The sequence below is a fragment of the Lissotriton helveticus genome, chromosome 1_1 (assembly GCF_964261635.1).
Source record: "Lissotriton helveticus chromosome 1_1, aLisHel1.1, whole genome shotgun sequence".
In the NCBI taxonomy this organism is placed as follows: Eukaryota; Metazoa; Chordata; class Amphibia; order Caudata; family Salamandridae; genus Lissotriton; species Lissotriton helveticus.
This window is the reverse complement of record NC_136057.1, coordinates 965,553,658-965,568,929: the sequence shown is the minus strand read 5'-3', so window position 1 is coordinate 965,568,929 and position 15,272 is coordinate 965,553,658. Positions and strand designations below refer to the sequence as shown.

Here is a 15,272-nt window from a genome sequence, read left to right as displayed (position 1 = left end):
CCATATGCAAATCAACCTTGGTCCCCATGCAGAAAACGTGGAAAAATACAAATTTGTGTTCCTTTCTTCGATTGTTCTTCTGATTTAGACGCAAACATATTGCCATGCCAGTAAAATACTGACCAGGTGGTAATCATCACATTTGGAAATATGTACACCAAACTTTTCCACCCAGTGTGAATAATATAATGTATTTCCACTTAACACAACTTTAAAATATATGCACTTATTGTATTAGGGCTCTAAACTATATGCTTATTTAATATAGCGATATCAGCACAAGAACAGTTGCTTCTTGCAAAGTTGCTTTCACTATGCCAGACGACTAATAGTAACTTATTGTGATGCCATTTCCTGTGATGTCACAAGAGAAGCCTCGCACGTCTCCTTTCTGTTAGGGGCCCTAAAAATCCAAGAACCCTCCCTTAATGCATCTGTATCAGCATGTTTGTGTTTACAGATTTGTTTTACCATACACTACAGAAGAGCAACTCATGTTCAACACAATAAACGGACTCTTGCTAACACATTCAGTAAAAATGCTTTTCGCTTTGAGTGTACAATAAGTAAGCATTGGCTGTGCCCAGGGGTTCCGGCTCAAATGCCTGTAATGCTTTAGATGAAGCAAGTTTCGCTGTGAGTATGGGAGAGCTTACCTTAGTCTGGAAAGTGCAGTAGACGTGTGTGAGAAACGGGTTCTCCCAGGCCAGTGACAGGACGCGCTTCTCCACCATCGTACACTCAATGTCATCATCCATCAAAACCACGTCTTTTTTCAATACTTTCACAGCAAAAAATTGATTTACTTTCTTCAGTTCGGCAAGGAATACCTAGCAGAGAATGGTAACCTTTTCAGAGACAGGGAGCACTCGTAGGGTATTCATCATTGTCACAAAGTAAATGAGAAAGTGATGCATCAGTCTGCCAGACTTCCAGCCAAATTGCATGAACTTTTAGAAAACGAAGATCTTTTATCGAATAGAAAGCCAAAGATGGTGCTAGGAATGGTGGTGCAACATATGAGAAACAATGAAGGGCCTGCTGATTTGGAGGTTCAGCTCATAATTCAAAAATACATTCCTGGCTGGCTGTATTTTAAGAAACTTTGAATTTTTCGTTTTCTCTTTCTCTTGATCAAAGTATTGCTGGACCTGGTAATTACTATTTACGCTTTTGATACAGCTACATTCAAACCACCCTAACGAACCCTGATGGAATTTCCAAAGCTTAGTTTTTGTTCACGAAGGGCTAAGTCAAAAGTCCTGGAAATCTGTGACTGCAGGGGATTTTCAGGAGTATGTCTGGTGTGCCTAAACATTTAACTCAACGCCTGTGACAGGAGAAAGTGCACTGTGTGACTGTTCACATTTATATTTGATAGTGCATTTGCACTTTAAAATCTGTTTTGCCAGATAGAATGCATGCTCTTGCTGTTAAAAAAACCCCTTTCTACGGAATGCAATTAAAATTCACCCTGGGCGTAGTTAGCGTAGTAGCTCTACGCGTAGCTACGCGAAGTGCACTTCGCACTACGCGAGCTACGCGAACTGCGTAGTGTTGTGCAAAATGCTGTTCGCACTGATTGCACAGTGCTGGATGCTTGTCCGCGCTGTGCAATCAGTGCAAACCGCATCTTGCACAGTGCAATCGGTCGTTTTCTGCCGCTCAAGTAGATTTCTACTCGAGCGGCAGCTTTCTCAACACACACTGGTAGTTTCTCATCGCGAGCGGTCGCGAGCATACGTGACCACTCGCAAAGAGAAACCTGACCTCTCCGTGTTGAGAATCTCGCCAGGAGGTTTATTTTCCACGCTCGGGATTGGCAACTTGATGTTGCTGATCGCGAACAAGGAAATGTCTCACAGGGATGTCATTTTGCTCACTTGCGGTCGCCAACTTGCCGTTGAGGATCGTGAGCAAGCAAGCAAAAAATGACCGCTGCACTATGCTACGCTACGCAACATGTGTTTGCACTCTGCTCCGTCCAATTCGCGTAGTGCGAAGTAGCACAAAGTTTGCAAACTACTCGAGCGTAGCGTAGTACTTCGCCCAGGGTTAATATGGCTGCGTTGTTTTTTCTCGCAGGAGAAACTAGTTAACATGGTCATTTAGATCTTGGCGGGTGAGCCACGAGCTAACAAACTGAGCCATCCTCACCTCTAGCGAGGTCTGATCCACACCTTCAGAGATCCCCGCCTGCCTGGCCGGATCTCTAAACTTCAGAGGATCCATCGCTTAGGCAAAACAGATGTCAGGGTATCCTTTCTGTGCAAGTCCGAAAGGAAGCTGTTTCTTTGGCTTTAAGCTCCTTTGCTGCCTAGGAATGTTTTAATATGGTTGTTTTTTATTTTAAATTAACGGTTCAGCAACACTACATTATTGATCACGGAACCCCCAAAAACATTATATGGGAAAAAAAAGAAAATTGCTGGACTGGATTTCCTATTTGCTTAGCAATATTTTATGTGCTGGACCAACATACTGAGACCTGTTTTTACAACCCCTGAGCTCGGAGTCAATAACCAAGGATTACTTTGATTATATTTGGTATGGTATGAATTGATTAAATTCAACTCCCAGAATGCACTGTGTCAGGATACTTTGAACAGCATGGGCCATGACAATTTAATAGGGTGACACAAACAAAGGTCTACTGTAAGAGGGTGAGGATGACCTCCTGGGCGAAATGTGGTGCCGTCTTTTTGCTCACTGTTTTTTTTAACTAATACAGAACTTTTGTACTACTGTTCTTCTTCGGTGCCCTCCCCCTTTTCAGTTAACAGACTGTGTTAATTATATGCATACATGGCCATTTAAATGTTTTAGAGAGGGTTCTACAGTCACAGAAAAGGGGTTATTTGTAACTTTAGTCTACTGACCCCAAAGAACATGCTGGCAAAAAATCACCGCTCAAGCTAACCATTCAAACCCTGACAACTAGAGCTCCTGACTTAAGGAATTAATTCACCAGAAATCAGTAGAGTGAGCTTACAGTGGAAGATATTGTTCTTACAGTACCGTTGGCATAAAAGCATCTTGAGTGAATGAAATTACCAAGTCAATGCTATCTCAAGGTGCACATATTGAGGAAGCTAACATTTATTTAGTGCTATAAAAGGAAAATCCTGACATCTGGTGCAAATAAATTGCAGTACTGAGGGGATAGATCCTTTACAACAAATTACAGTGGTCCACATTTTTTTGTGAGACTGCCCTACTCTAACTGGATAAACGTGAGATTTTAGACCTGTATAGACTCTTGCATGGGATAAAAAAACAGATTTCTCATTTTCATAGTGCTATTTGCTAGAATTTCAAAAGGCTTTCAGAAAGACCATTTGAAGAGTGGTGGTCGCGAATATTATTAATAGTGCTTGATGGAAGCTAAACACAAAGAATATTTGTGACTGGGAGTATACTGATGAAACTCTACCAGGTTAATTCAATCCACCGGAGAGATCTCAAATAATTTACTGATCACTGGGTCCTATTCCAGTTGAGCAGATGCGCATTTTCATCCTTTCCTGAAATGAGTACCTATAAATTGGGTAATAGTTAACATCTGATCTTGAAGCTCTTAAAACAATGTTTCCGCACTACATAAAAATTAATTTATTATATTACTCTTTTCATATTGCAAAAACCCATTCAAATTTACCTTGCCGAAACTTCCTTTACCCAACAGTTTATGCAACAGAAAGTCCTCGATTGTCATTCTGACTGTTTCATAATCCGGTGTCCTGGAGTCACACTCTGTGACAGACTCAAGTTTCTGCGGCTCTTCTCTGATTGATTCCCAATATATGCCTTGAGGTTCTGCAAATTAATGTGAAATGTAAAAAAACAATGATATTGAACACATAATTGAATTCTACAGGGTAAAGCAAGTTCCATAGCTACCAGGGTTCATATGTTCATGGCTAAGATTTTAATCAAACCCAAGTTTTTCCCTTTCTGGGAGGAAATATGGTTCATTATATGGTGTGGTTGTGTGACCTCACCGTGTACTACACTTACCAACCCCTTTAGGACTGGTTGGTTTCGTTTCAAACCTTAAGCTCATCCCTGGGTAACTGTGGCTCTGAGCAGCAAGGCTTACATAAAGGAACAAGTGTAAAGCTTTAAATAGCTCCAAAACAATTCAAGAGGAAATTGAAATACACCCAAGAAATCCGACACCAATAAACAAAAATAGACTGTATTTTTATGTATTCTTAGACATCATAATGGAAAGATCCACAGGAGGGTGGTGGAGATCGAAAATTTACAAAGTATGGTAAATCAAAGCATTTCACTCAGCTGCAAACAAGCATTGGCAAATTCAATGAACATGACACAGAAACTTTTTCACCAAAAAGTTGGGCTAGTTGTTTTGCGGTCACTTAGATTCACTTTAAGTGACCAACTCCAGTAGGGTGTCAGTAGAGGGGGGGGGGGGAAAGGTCCACAGAAACAGTAAGGTGAACAAATTATTCAGTATTCGGTCAGTTTCAGGCACTTTATTCATTGCAATGCCTTCCTGTGGTAGTGGTCCTGATGAAAGGGATGCTGAAGTTGCTCAAGGAAGATATGAGCACAATGCATTTGACAGGGAGTTTTTCCTGCGGCTACTCCTCAACCCATGAATGTGGTGAGGCGGTTCAAGTCAAAGTGTTGACATCCCTCGAAGTCCTTCCAGTGCTGGTAGAAGTCCAATCGTCACTGAGCTACCAGTTGCCTGATGTCACGGTCACAGCCAAATTCTTCCCTTGGCAATAACTCGGCTTCTGGGCAACCAAGTTGCACTCCAATGACTCTCCCGGGCTCAGCGAACTTGGGTTCAATTTTGAGCATCAGGTCTTGGTCACGGGTACTGCACTGTGGAGACTGGCAGCAGTCTGAAGATTCTGGGCTATCAACTTGCCCCAGAAGGATTCTCAGCTGTTGTGGCACTGTGCTGTGAACAGGAGGTCAGCCAACTGCAATTTAACAAGGTCTCTTTAGCGTTATTATTTACTAGGCTTATGTTCATGACTCTCTGTGTGTGTTTTACATCTTTTATTTGTTTTCATATTATATGTGTGTTTGGTGCGTGGATTCGGGGCACCAGTTTAAATCCAGCCATAGAAATTAGGGATTCAGATATCCTTTTTTTTAAATAGTGCAATGGTTGTGAGGCTTAAAAACATGCCGGTTAGCTGACCAGAGCACTGCCAGGAGGGGGGCCCAGAATGCCTCTATGATTAGCAAGTGTATCAGAGCACTAGCATGTAAAACTGATGCACCTTTCAAGTTGCTAAAAACCCTTGAATGGGTCCCAACCAGGGCACAGGTGGTAGATGGCATCCACCCACTATTTTCACAGGGTGGACGCCATCCACCGTGCCAAGAATCTTGGACCCATTGAAATATGCTGACCTCATCCCAGTGTAATTTTCAGACACTGGGACACTTTCATCAGTGCCTGTGCGTTGCCTGCTTTAGTTCAGAGCAGCAAGACCAGAAGCGGAGGACACTCCTCATACTTCACAGCGAAGAACTGGAATGACCTACCAAAACACCTCAGAACCTCCCTCTCCCTCACTGACTTCCAAAGGAACCTCAAGACATGGCTCTTCAAGATGAAACAGGCATGATCTCCTCTTCTCGCCTCGGGCCTGCCCTGCTCAAAGCCTGGATACCTTCACTGGTGAGTGGCAGGGCCGGACTGGCCGTAGCGGGCACTGGGCCTTTCCCCGGTGAGCTGCCAGGCTGGGGGCTGTCTTGGGACCCCTGTAGGAGCCGTTTTTGTTACAGGGGGCTGGTTTTGCAGCATAGTTACAATATCGCCTCCCTGTAACACCCCTGTCCTCCCCCCCCCCGCCGTCCGTCCGGTCCAACTCAGGATCAGCTTGCATTCCCAGTCCAGCACTGTTGAGTAGGCGTGCTCAACAAATTCACATAACATAACATAAAATACCATAACATACCATACCACAACATAACATATTTCCCTATAGCAATTCACCGCGAATTCTGTTCTTTTGGGTTCTGGAGTAGTGTGCTACTCGCCAAAAAGCACATCTATGTCTCATCAGGGGTAACAAGTGATAAATAAATGCAAACCTTCTTCTATCCCTCCACTATCCTTTTTCAATCCAAATGACAGACTCACATGTCCATCACTCAAATTAACTTCATATTTCCCTATGCTAATTCACCAGTAATCCTTTTCAGGTTCCGGAGTAGCGTGCTACTTTCTAAAAAATGCTTCTACGCCTCATCAGGGGTAGTAAGCACTTTATAAATGCAAACCCTTCCCTCTTCTACCCTTCCTTCCACGACCTTTTTTCAATCCAAATAACAAGCTCACTGGTCCACCGCTCAAATTAATTTCATATTCCCCTATACTAATTCACCACTAATACTTTTTGGGTTCCGGAGTAGTGTGCTATTGGCCTGAAAATCGCTTTGAGGCCTGGTCAGGGGCAGTAAGCCCTGTATAAATGCAAATGCAATTACAATAACATAACAACGTGAAGGCAGCAAGGGGGTGTTATATTCCTGAGCCAGGCCCATGTAGCGAAGCAGCTTATTTCTTACATTGTCCTCACAAATAACATTTCCAGCTGTGACCTTTTGCACACATTTGCATGCATGACAATGTTGGATTAGTTTCTTTGAAACAAAACTTGTTTTTACATTTAGTTTCGCACATTATCACAACGCCCTGAACATCATGTACAAGCTCTTGTTTCGCACTACGTACACATATCATCACTATCTTTATCCATGGGGCAACAGAGCTATCTATATATATTTCCATAACATCACTAATCTATGTGCACATCACAAAGTTACTTTCTATTATAAAAGATGAGCATCCCAATAGATTAGCAGAGGAGGTACTTCCCCTGACACCAAGGGTCCTTGTATGCTGAGAAATCACCATGAAGTTGGCTGACATCTCGTGAGGGGTGGCCAGTTTGCAGCCGCGGGCCGTGGAGGGAGTTACGGTGGGGCAGGGAGGCGGGGAGGGGGCGGGGCAGGGTGGAGAGGGCTAAAAACCGGCACCTGGATAATTACAGGTAAGTAAACAATTTGATTAATAAAACGAATTTCGTAGTGCGCACTGCATCGCATTTTGCGATGCAGTGCGCGCTACGAAATTCGTTTTATTATTTAAATTGTTTACTTACCTGTAATTATCCAGGTGCCGGTTTTTAGCCCTCTCCACCCTGCCCCGCCCCCTCCCCGCCTCCCTGCCCCACCGTAACTCCCTCCACGGCCCGCGGCTGCCAGTTTGTGATCACGAGGAGGTCCTTCTCTCTATCCCATCAGGTAATGGGGTTAGACCTGTCAGTCTTAGGGCAGCCTTCCCCCAAGCGTTTTGTCAGCTTGCCTCCAATTTTGCTGATATCGTTTTTATTGATCTTAGGGCTCTATGCACTTTACCACTGCTAATCAGTGCTAAAGTGTTTGTGCTCTCTCCCCTAAACATGGTTTGGGGATTATATACCGATTTGCATATTTAATTTACTTGTAAGTCCCTTATAGAGTGGTAAAGCATTTACCTAGGACCTGTAAATTAAATACTACCAATGGGCCTGCAGCACTTATTGTGCCACCCACTTAGGTAGCACTTAAAAACATGTGCCAGGCCTGCTTTGGCAGCCAGAATGCAGTGCCACACTGCCATGTCGACTTGGCATTTAAAAGCACTTGTCTATTAATATATATGTCACCACTAAGGTAGGCCCTAGGTAGCCCATAGGGCAGGGTGGTGTGTAGGTAAAAGGTAGGACATGTACTTTTCCGTTTTACATGTCCTGGTAGTGAAAAACTCCCAAATGTGTTTTTCACTACTGAGATGCCTACCCCTCCCATAGGATAACATTGAGGACTCCTTATTACATTTGAAGCCGTAATTTAGAGGAGGTGGATCTGTCATGTTTGGTTCTTATGGAATTGTAATGATAAATCCCCTTTAATGGCAAAGTTGAATTTATCATTACAATTTAGAAAATGTCACTTTTAGAAATTTGGCCTTTTCCTCTCAGCCCTGTGTGCTTGCAGTCTGTCTATGTTTGCATGTCAGGGTTGTGTCAAAGGTGGCCTTTGCGTGTGGCTGGCTAGGGGGAATACACAATGTGAGCTCTGGTGTGACTTGAGGGGCCTTGACGGCCATCCTAGCAGGATGAGAGGGAGGAACTAGACACAGCCTCACACTTACACCTGAATAGGCTGTGTCCTGTCTCCACAAAAAAAGGGCTGCATACCCCCCTGTGGTGAGTCTGGAGCCAGGGCAGGAAGGGAGGACCTTAGTGCACTACACAGACCCTTCTTTGAAGTAGACCCTACTTCAAAGGCAGCTCTGGGTATAAGAACTGGACCACAGGCCCTACCACTTCAGTATACTTCTGGATCTGTGGATACTACGCAAGAGAGAAGGACTGCTGTGCTGCTGAAGAACTGCCACTCTGCTGGACTGCTGTTCTGGAAGAACTGCTGTCTTGTTGTGCTGACTTGCTGCCCTCCATGTGAATTGTACTGGACCAGCATCACTTGGCTCCCAGAACCCAGAATGACTCCAAGGACTAGTTGGCTGGCTCCTCCTGATCTGAAGTCCCAGGGACATAAAAAACTTCCAACTATCCTGCTTCTGCACCTGGACTCTGCCATCTGTAAGTCTGCGCTGCCAAGTGGTACCGTCCCAGTCCTGGACCCTTGGAAGTGGGCCTAAGGAGCTTGCTTCATCCAAACCCCCATATCAAATCTCGTACTGGCACACTGGCGCCATAGCATGGATCCGAACTGGCACATCGCCCCTGTTGCATGACCAGAACCGGTGCATCACCTCAGCTGCGAGAATTAACGCCGACGCATCACCTTCAGAACCACCACTGCTCAACGCTCACCCTGGCTTGAGGTCTTTGCATCTCCATCGACGGCAGCCTCAACGACGATGCAGAGAACTCCACATCGCAGGCCCTGCACTCATTGAAGCTGACGCATTGCTGCTGCTGCGCGGATCAGGACCAGTGCATCGCTGCCACTGTGAGGATCAACACATCTCTTCAACATCACTGTATCACTTCAGCTGCATCCCACACCCTCCTTGTTGACAGGATCTTCAACATAGATGCTTTTGTCGGTGTGTCAATATTGGTCACTGTAGCCGACCCGCACTCCATTGTGGTCGGCCTGAACCTTTGACTTTCTCCCAGTTCCGCTCGACCAGATATCCCCAGTCCACGCTTTTTGCTTTTGAGCACTATTTTACAGTTCATACTTTAAAAATTCATACCTCCGGACTTATTAATGAGATTTTTGTTGTTTTGGTCTTGTTTTATTTATTACATTAAACTCTATTTTCCTAACCAGGTATGGTATCTTTTTGTGTGGTGTGTTCACTGTTTTACTGTTTGAAGTGTTGCACAAATACTTTACACATTGCCTCTAATGTTAAGCTTAACTGCTCTGCACCAAGCTACCAGGGGGTGACCACGAGTTAATTTAGGGTATGTTTGTGACTTACCCTGACTAGGATTGTGGTTCCTGCATGAACAACCGGAACCCAAATTCTAACATGTGGCATAATTCAGCACATTTTGTGATAATACCAGATAATTATTTGGCATATTTCCACATCTTAACACTGTCCAGACTAAGGTTTCACCTTGTTAGTGCTAGTTTAATACCCAAATACAGCAATATGCAAATGAAAGGTGAACAGTCAACCTTTGTGCAGTGCTTTCTACTGCATAGCAGAACAAATCACAACATTTTTAGCAACTTTTGATCTGTCTGAGTTAGAAACAATTGTTTTCTTGTTAAAATCTGCAAATTGTGCAGCAGATGATGGATCATGTGGAAAATAAGAAGAATCTATAATTATGTGAAAAATGCAGCGGCCGCAGAATCATATAAATGCAGTGGCCCTGCATGAGACAGTGAGGCGTACAAGGTATCGGATACACGTCCTTCATAGCTCACTGTGCTGTATTAGAAGGATTTCACTTCATGAACTGCAAGTAACAAAAGGAACTCAGTGCTAAAAAATGTGACCAATTTACTTATATAGACAAGTTAAAAATCGTTCATCTGCATGTTACATGATGTGCGTGGCACGAGACACATTAACCCTCCAAAAACATGGACAAGACAAACCACAAATCTCTCCAGCAATTGTGTTAATCTCCTGAGTTATCTTATCACTTCTTATTATTCCCTGAGATTTATTCGAAGATCTCTGCAGCATGTACTTTACCCCCCCCACCCCCCATGAGATATTTTCAAATGCAGACTTTGCAACCAATTAAGCAGAAAAGATTGACTGACATGTTTCTCCTTGTTGAGTAATTCTTTGTGGCAGTGTTTAAAAAAAGAAATGTATAAATTTAGCCTCAGATATTACATTGGGGTTGCATCAGGTTTTTGACCCACCCCAGATGCAAAATTTCACTTGTTAAATGTTGTAATGCACTCAGATGTACTCATGGTAAACCTGCAAACGTACGTGTGAGTTCTTAAGATCTGATGTCACTTCTTGTAATGTCACTTCCTGTGAGTTCATGGTTTGTGATGCAGTTTCCTGTGATTTCACAGGAAACCAGCCGCTGACCTAAAGCCCCTCAGAACTAAGTCTACTTGTGTTATCCACACTTTTAAGTGTGTAAGTAATCGCCTACAAAGTTCAACTGCCTAGCCCATGCTGACAGCCTTGAAAGCAAAATTGATTCTAGCCCTCAACTACAGCCATTTGGCCTTTCCAGGTGCCTTCAGTAGGCTTTTAATGGACTCCTAGATCAAGGCGTACAAGGCAGTGTGGCTAGCCCCTAGGGAAGCCAGAAGAACGAGGCTGAGATTGGAGATGGGTCTAGGGACCCCAGACCTGATCTGTCAGGGGGACCTAATAAAGTACTACCTAAGGTTCCTGTGAGCCCCAGATTCCTCCTTAAAACACCACCTGAAAACAAGTTTTTAAGAGGAGAGCTCCTCTTGGCAAATAGAGGTAGGAACGGCAAATAGCAGCCTGGAGATAAGGGCAGACAGCTTGCACGCCCATGAAATTCCCTTTCTGCCTAGAAATGAATGCATCTTACACCTTCGGGAAAGCATAGTCCTACTTTTATCACACACGTTGAGCCCAGGCTCGCAGGGAAATCCTCTCTACATGAGGCTCATTGCTTTGCCAATCTCGGACTTTAATCCTGCCTGGGCACATAAAGAGAAGGCATTTTCATGTAGGCTATGCAGTTATCGTAAAGAATCCTGGCTCCTCATGTTGTGTTGGTGTCCCAAACTGTCCAATGAGTGAACCCGCTTGTTTCTCCCTATATTTTGGGTTACTGGCATACGGCGCTGCAAGGAGGTCTCGGACTTGTGCTGAAAAACGACATCCATACTAGCCAGACAGGGGAAGTTTACGAATTCTATCAGACTTTTGCTTACTGAGGCTGCCATAAACCTCCTGGCTGGCTAGCACCTTATTTTTTTCTTCTCACAACTCTGAACGCCCGAGAATGCTTAAAGTTTCCAACAACATTCAAACTATCTTTTATCCTATTGTAACTTGGTTTTAGTGTGCGATATGACCCTATTAATGAAAAATTATTTGCAAGGACTCTGCACTTTATCCTCTTCCTTCCACATTCCAAGACGTTTCACTTTTGTTTGAAGGTGCTAATGGTATACAAACTAATGTTTATCTTGTTGTAACCTGGCTTTAGGGTGCGATATGTTCCTATTTATGATATATTTGATTGCATTCTATCATATGTCCCTAAAAGGAAAGCGCCTGCGATACTAACTGTCGCTTTCTTTTATGTGTAAGTCGAACGCACACTCTTTTTTTTCTTTCAGAGATGTAATGATTTTAATTAATCGAACATGAATAAAATAATAATAAACTTCCTGACATGCCATGATGTCACGGGCAGTGGTGTTACTTGAATACTATCTAATTTGGTTAGTCCTGGCACTTCTTATTTTAAGGACTTGTGTCCTGGTCCCAACTAGAATGAAAATTAAGTTCATTCTGAGAAACACACGGAGTGTAAGAGGCCATGAGAGAAAGGATTCACAACAACATCAGAAAATATGAATACATGGACAGAGTAGTGAATACATGGTAAAACCATGCACTAGAAATGGTTGAGACAAAAATATAAATACATCAAAACAATCTCACAGAAACAATTAACAATGGCATGCTTTGAGCAAGGTTAATACTGGGGAGCTATTTTTGAGCTTATCTTTGATAGTTTTTCAGATTTATTTTTCAGATTTTTAATTTCTAGTGTGCATGGAATAAATAGTCTTTCCTCGAACACATGGAGAATTGTAAAATATTTGAGCCTTTTAATGCTTCATTCCCCTTATACATGAAGTACCTTTTCTGGCTGTTGCAGGCAGTGGCAAAGTGGGCATTGTTGCATTTGTTGAAGTACTCGTCAGTCCTATTTCAACAGGTCTTTCTCGGTAGATGTGCTCTGGATCCCGGAGACAGCGGGCCTAATTAACGGAGATACCGAAAGAAACACATCATGTCAACAATGTGATTATTTTAGTGCATGCATCCACACTCATGGAATAACCACAAATACTTGGGATGTCATGAACTGAGTACAGATATTACACTACTTAGAAAATAAATGCAGAAACATTATTATGAGAAATAGATTGGATTGTTTCACTTAAGTCCAAAAATGCGTGGTTGGCAGAACTGCCTTTTGGAACACTGGCCCAAATACCTCAGACGCATTCAGTACCTTCTTACTGTTTTGAAAAATTTGAATATCTGGTTATTTGAAAAATCATTAATATCGTTTGTGGCGGCACTTTAGAAATACCCGCGCTCCTTGAGCCGTCTGGTTTCCTAGAGGGAGGCAAGGGACTCTGGTTAGGGGAAACTGAACTCCTCAGAAACAAACAGATCTCAAACTTACAGGGTATTCCCTGATTCTTGTCCTCAAGTAGAATGCCTGATATTAGGACGTTTTTGGGGTATTGGCATCTGGAGCAGAGGAAAGACAAAGCGGGCATTAAAGCAGAGGGAGCAGAGTAGCACACGAATGAGGCAAGCATCAGAGGTGGAGCAGAGTGAGGCTAAAGGGAGAGCAGAGTGGAGTGAGGTCATGGTGAGAGAGGTGGAGCACAGTGGAATGAGGACAGAGGAAAAAGGGAGCAGAACCAGGAGGTGTTGAGCAGAGTCAGAACAGAGAGACAGCAGAGCGAGGAGGATAAGAACAACAACAGAGGTGTAGAAGAGTCCAACCAGATTCAGTACATTGGTCATAAATCCCTCAGACCCAGATGCTACTGGGAGAGATGCACAGTCTCCCACTGCCACAACCCCATCAAGCATGGCATGGCGTCGGGCTCGTACTAGAACATCGGTGGGGGGAGCAGAATTATTTTTAAGCAGTTACTTTGTGAACATTTCCTTCAGGGTCCTGAACATGGATAAGGGCATGTGTAAGGGATGTACTAAAATGGCTTCAAGAGAAAGTTTAGAAACAGTATAAAATTAGGTAGTGTAAGAAAAAACACATCGGACGTACTCGATTGTGTGCATTTGAAACAAGAAAGCACAAGGAGAGTAGTGTTTTTTTTTCCATTAGGAGACAGAGGGTCTCTGTCAACCTAGAAGTGTACTGTTTGACTTTTGGGCTCGGGCTCTGCGTACTCTGCGCATGCAGTGTTGCGCAGCGAGAGTCCTATTCCCGGCGTTTTGAAAATGGACCTTGAAATTCCACATAGCTCGTGCATGTGGATTTCCAAGGTCCATTTTCATTGACCTTCGCGTGCGTGCTGTTTTTAAACAGAACACGCAATAGGCCATAGGCGGTCGCGTAGCTCCGCCTATGGCCTATTGGTGTCTGTTACGCGCACCAGAGGCCGAATGTTTTGAATTATTCAATAATTCAAAACATATGCTGGCAGTGGCACGCGCGCGTGCACCACTCGCCTTTTTTATTTTTTTACAATTGGATCGCTTTCGCAATCCGTTGAAGTGCCGCTTGTTGTTTTTATTGGGCACCCCTTGTTTGATATTGCTGTTAGGATTGTGGTAGCCTTTTTCCCGGGGTTATATTTTTGTAATTAAATAATAATAATAAATAATGTTTTTTTTTAATGGATCCCATACGCAAACGCTAAAATAACATGCTTACAGTTGAAACGAGTTTAATATGATGTACAAAAGTGTGTTTATTCATGTAATCTAGTTGTGCCACGTTTATGTAGAAACACTATATTTGATACCATGGATGCTGTTCTGATGTTTCTTTGTCATTCCCTCCTGCTTCCCCTCCTGTCTCGCCCTCCTGCGCAACTTCTCTCCCCACAGGCGCTGCGGAAGTAAAGAAAACTGATGTAGTGGATTTTTTTTTACTTTGAGCATGTGCTTCGATTGAACTTCCTATTGTTCCTCACCTGTTCTACCCATAATAGTTTTTCAAGGACCTTCCCCTATAGTTCCGTAGATGGGCCTAGTCTTATTCATTGGTCTGATTGAGTGTCTGTGTCCCTCCTGAGGCGGAAGCCGGGAGGTTGTGTTGCTCTACTTTTTAACTTACTTCTTAATCGAAATACTGCGTAAATCGGCGCTTTTTATAACTGATTAGCAACATTGCCTAAATTGCTTGACTGAATAAGCTTTTTATTGCTATCGTCTTCCCCCTCCTCCTCGCAGCCCTGGGCCACTCCCAGCCGAGTATTGACTCTGTGGAGTTGGTCCCGGGTACAGAATAGCGGCGGCCATATTGTGTGTGGCTGGGATTCCTCGCGCTCTAGTTGCGCATAAAAGGGGACGTCCATGCCTCCGCGAAGCGGACGCGATTAGCGGACGCGCCTGGATCGCGCCGGAGTCCTGCCAGAGTCCTGCCCATCTGCGCCCGTCCACGACCAGGACGTGGCCAGGGCCAGAGACCATGCTGCACCTCCCCTCTATAGGTATGATAGGAAAACATTACTTAACCTACGATCCTCCTACTGTGCCTTCTCTCATGCCCTCCCCCCCGATATGACTACCTCTAATTTCCCATGTACGCCTTGCAATCTCGTTCAAGCAAATGGTATTTCTGCTTCTCACTGCCCCCTCCGCCTGAACCTCGAGCGGCTCAAACCTACTAACAATAATGTCAGGATTAAAGCAGGCCTCATCCACTGTCGCTCACTAGTAAAACAGTTGCTTGATATAGCGCTATCCCTATCTGACAACAACTGGGATATGCTTTTCTTGACGGAAACGTTGCTAGGGGAGGAATCCAACCCTGCCCTATCCCTAGCCATCCCTGTAGGATACAATA

At 43.8% G+C, this 15,272-nt stretch overlaps 1 protein-coding gene across 2 annotated transcripts in view; it reads right to left on the bottom strand.

Moving 5' to 3' along the window:
• PRKCQ (protein kinase C theta) overlaps positions 1 to 15,272 on the bottom strand; it is a 452,364-nt gene that overhangs the window by 240,441 nt on the left and 196,651 nt on the right. For both annotated transcript variants that reach the window (XM_078677123.1, XM_078677128.1), the window contains 3 exons: positions 12,354 to 12,474; positions 3,659 to 3,816; positions 657 to 830 (listed from right to left, as the gene is read on the bottom strand). In XM_078677123.1, the coding sequence (XP_078533249.1) occupies positions 657 to 830; positions 3,659 to 3,816; positions 12,354 to 12,474 (453 nt within the window). The remainder of the gene's footprint in view (positions 1 to 656; positions 831 to 3,658; positions 3,817 to 12,353; positions 12,475 to 15,272) is intronic.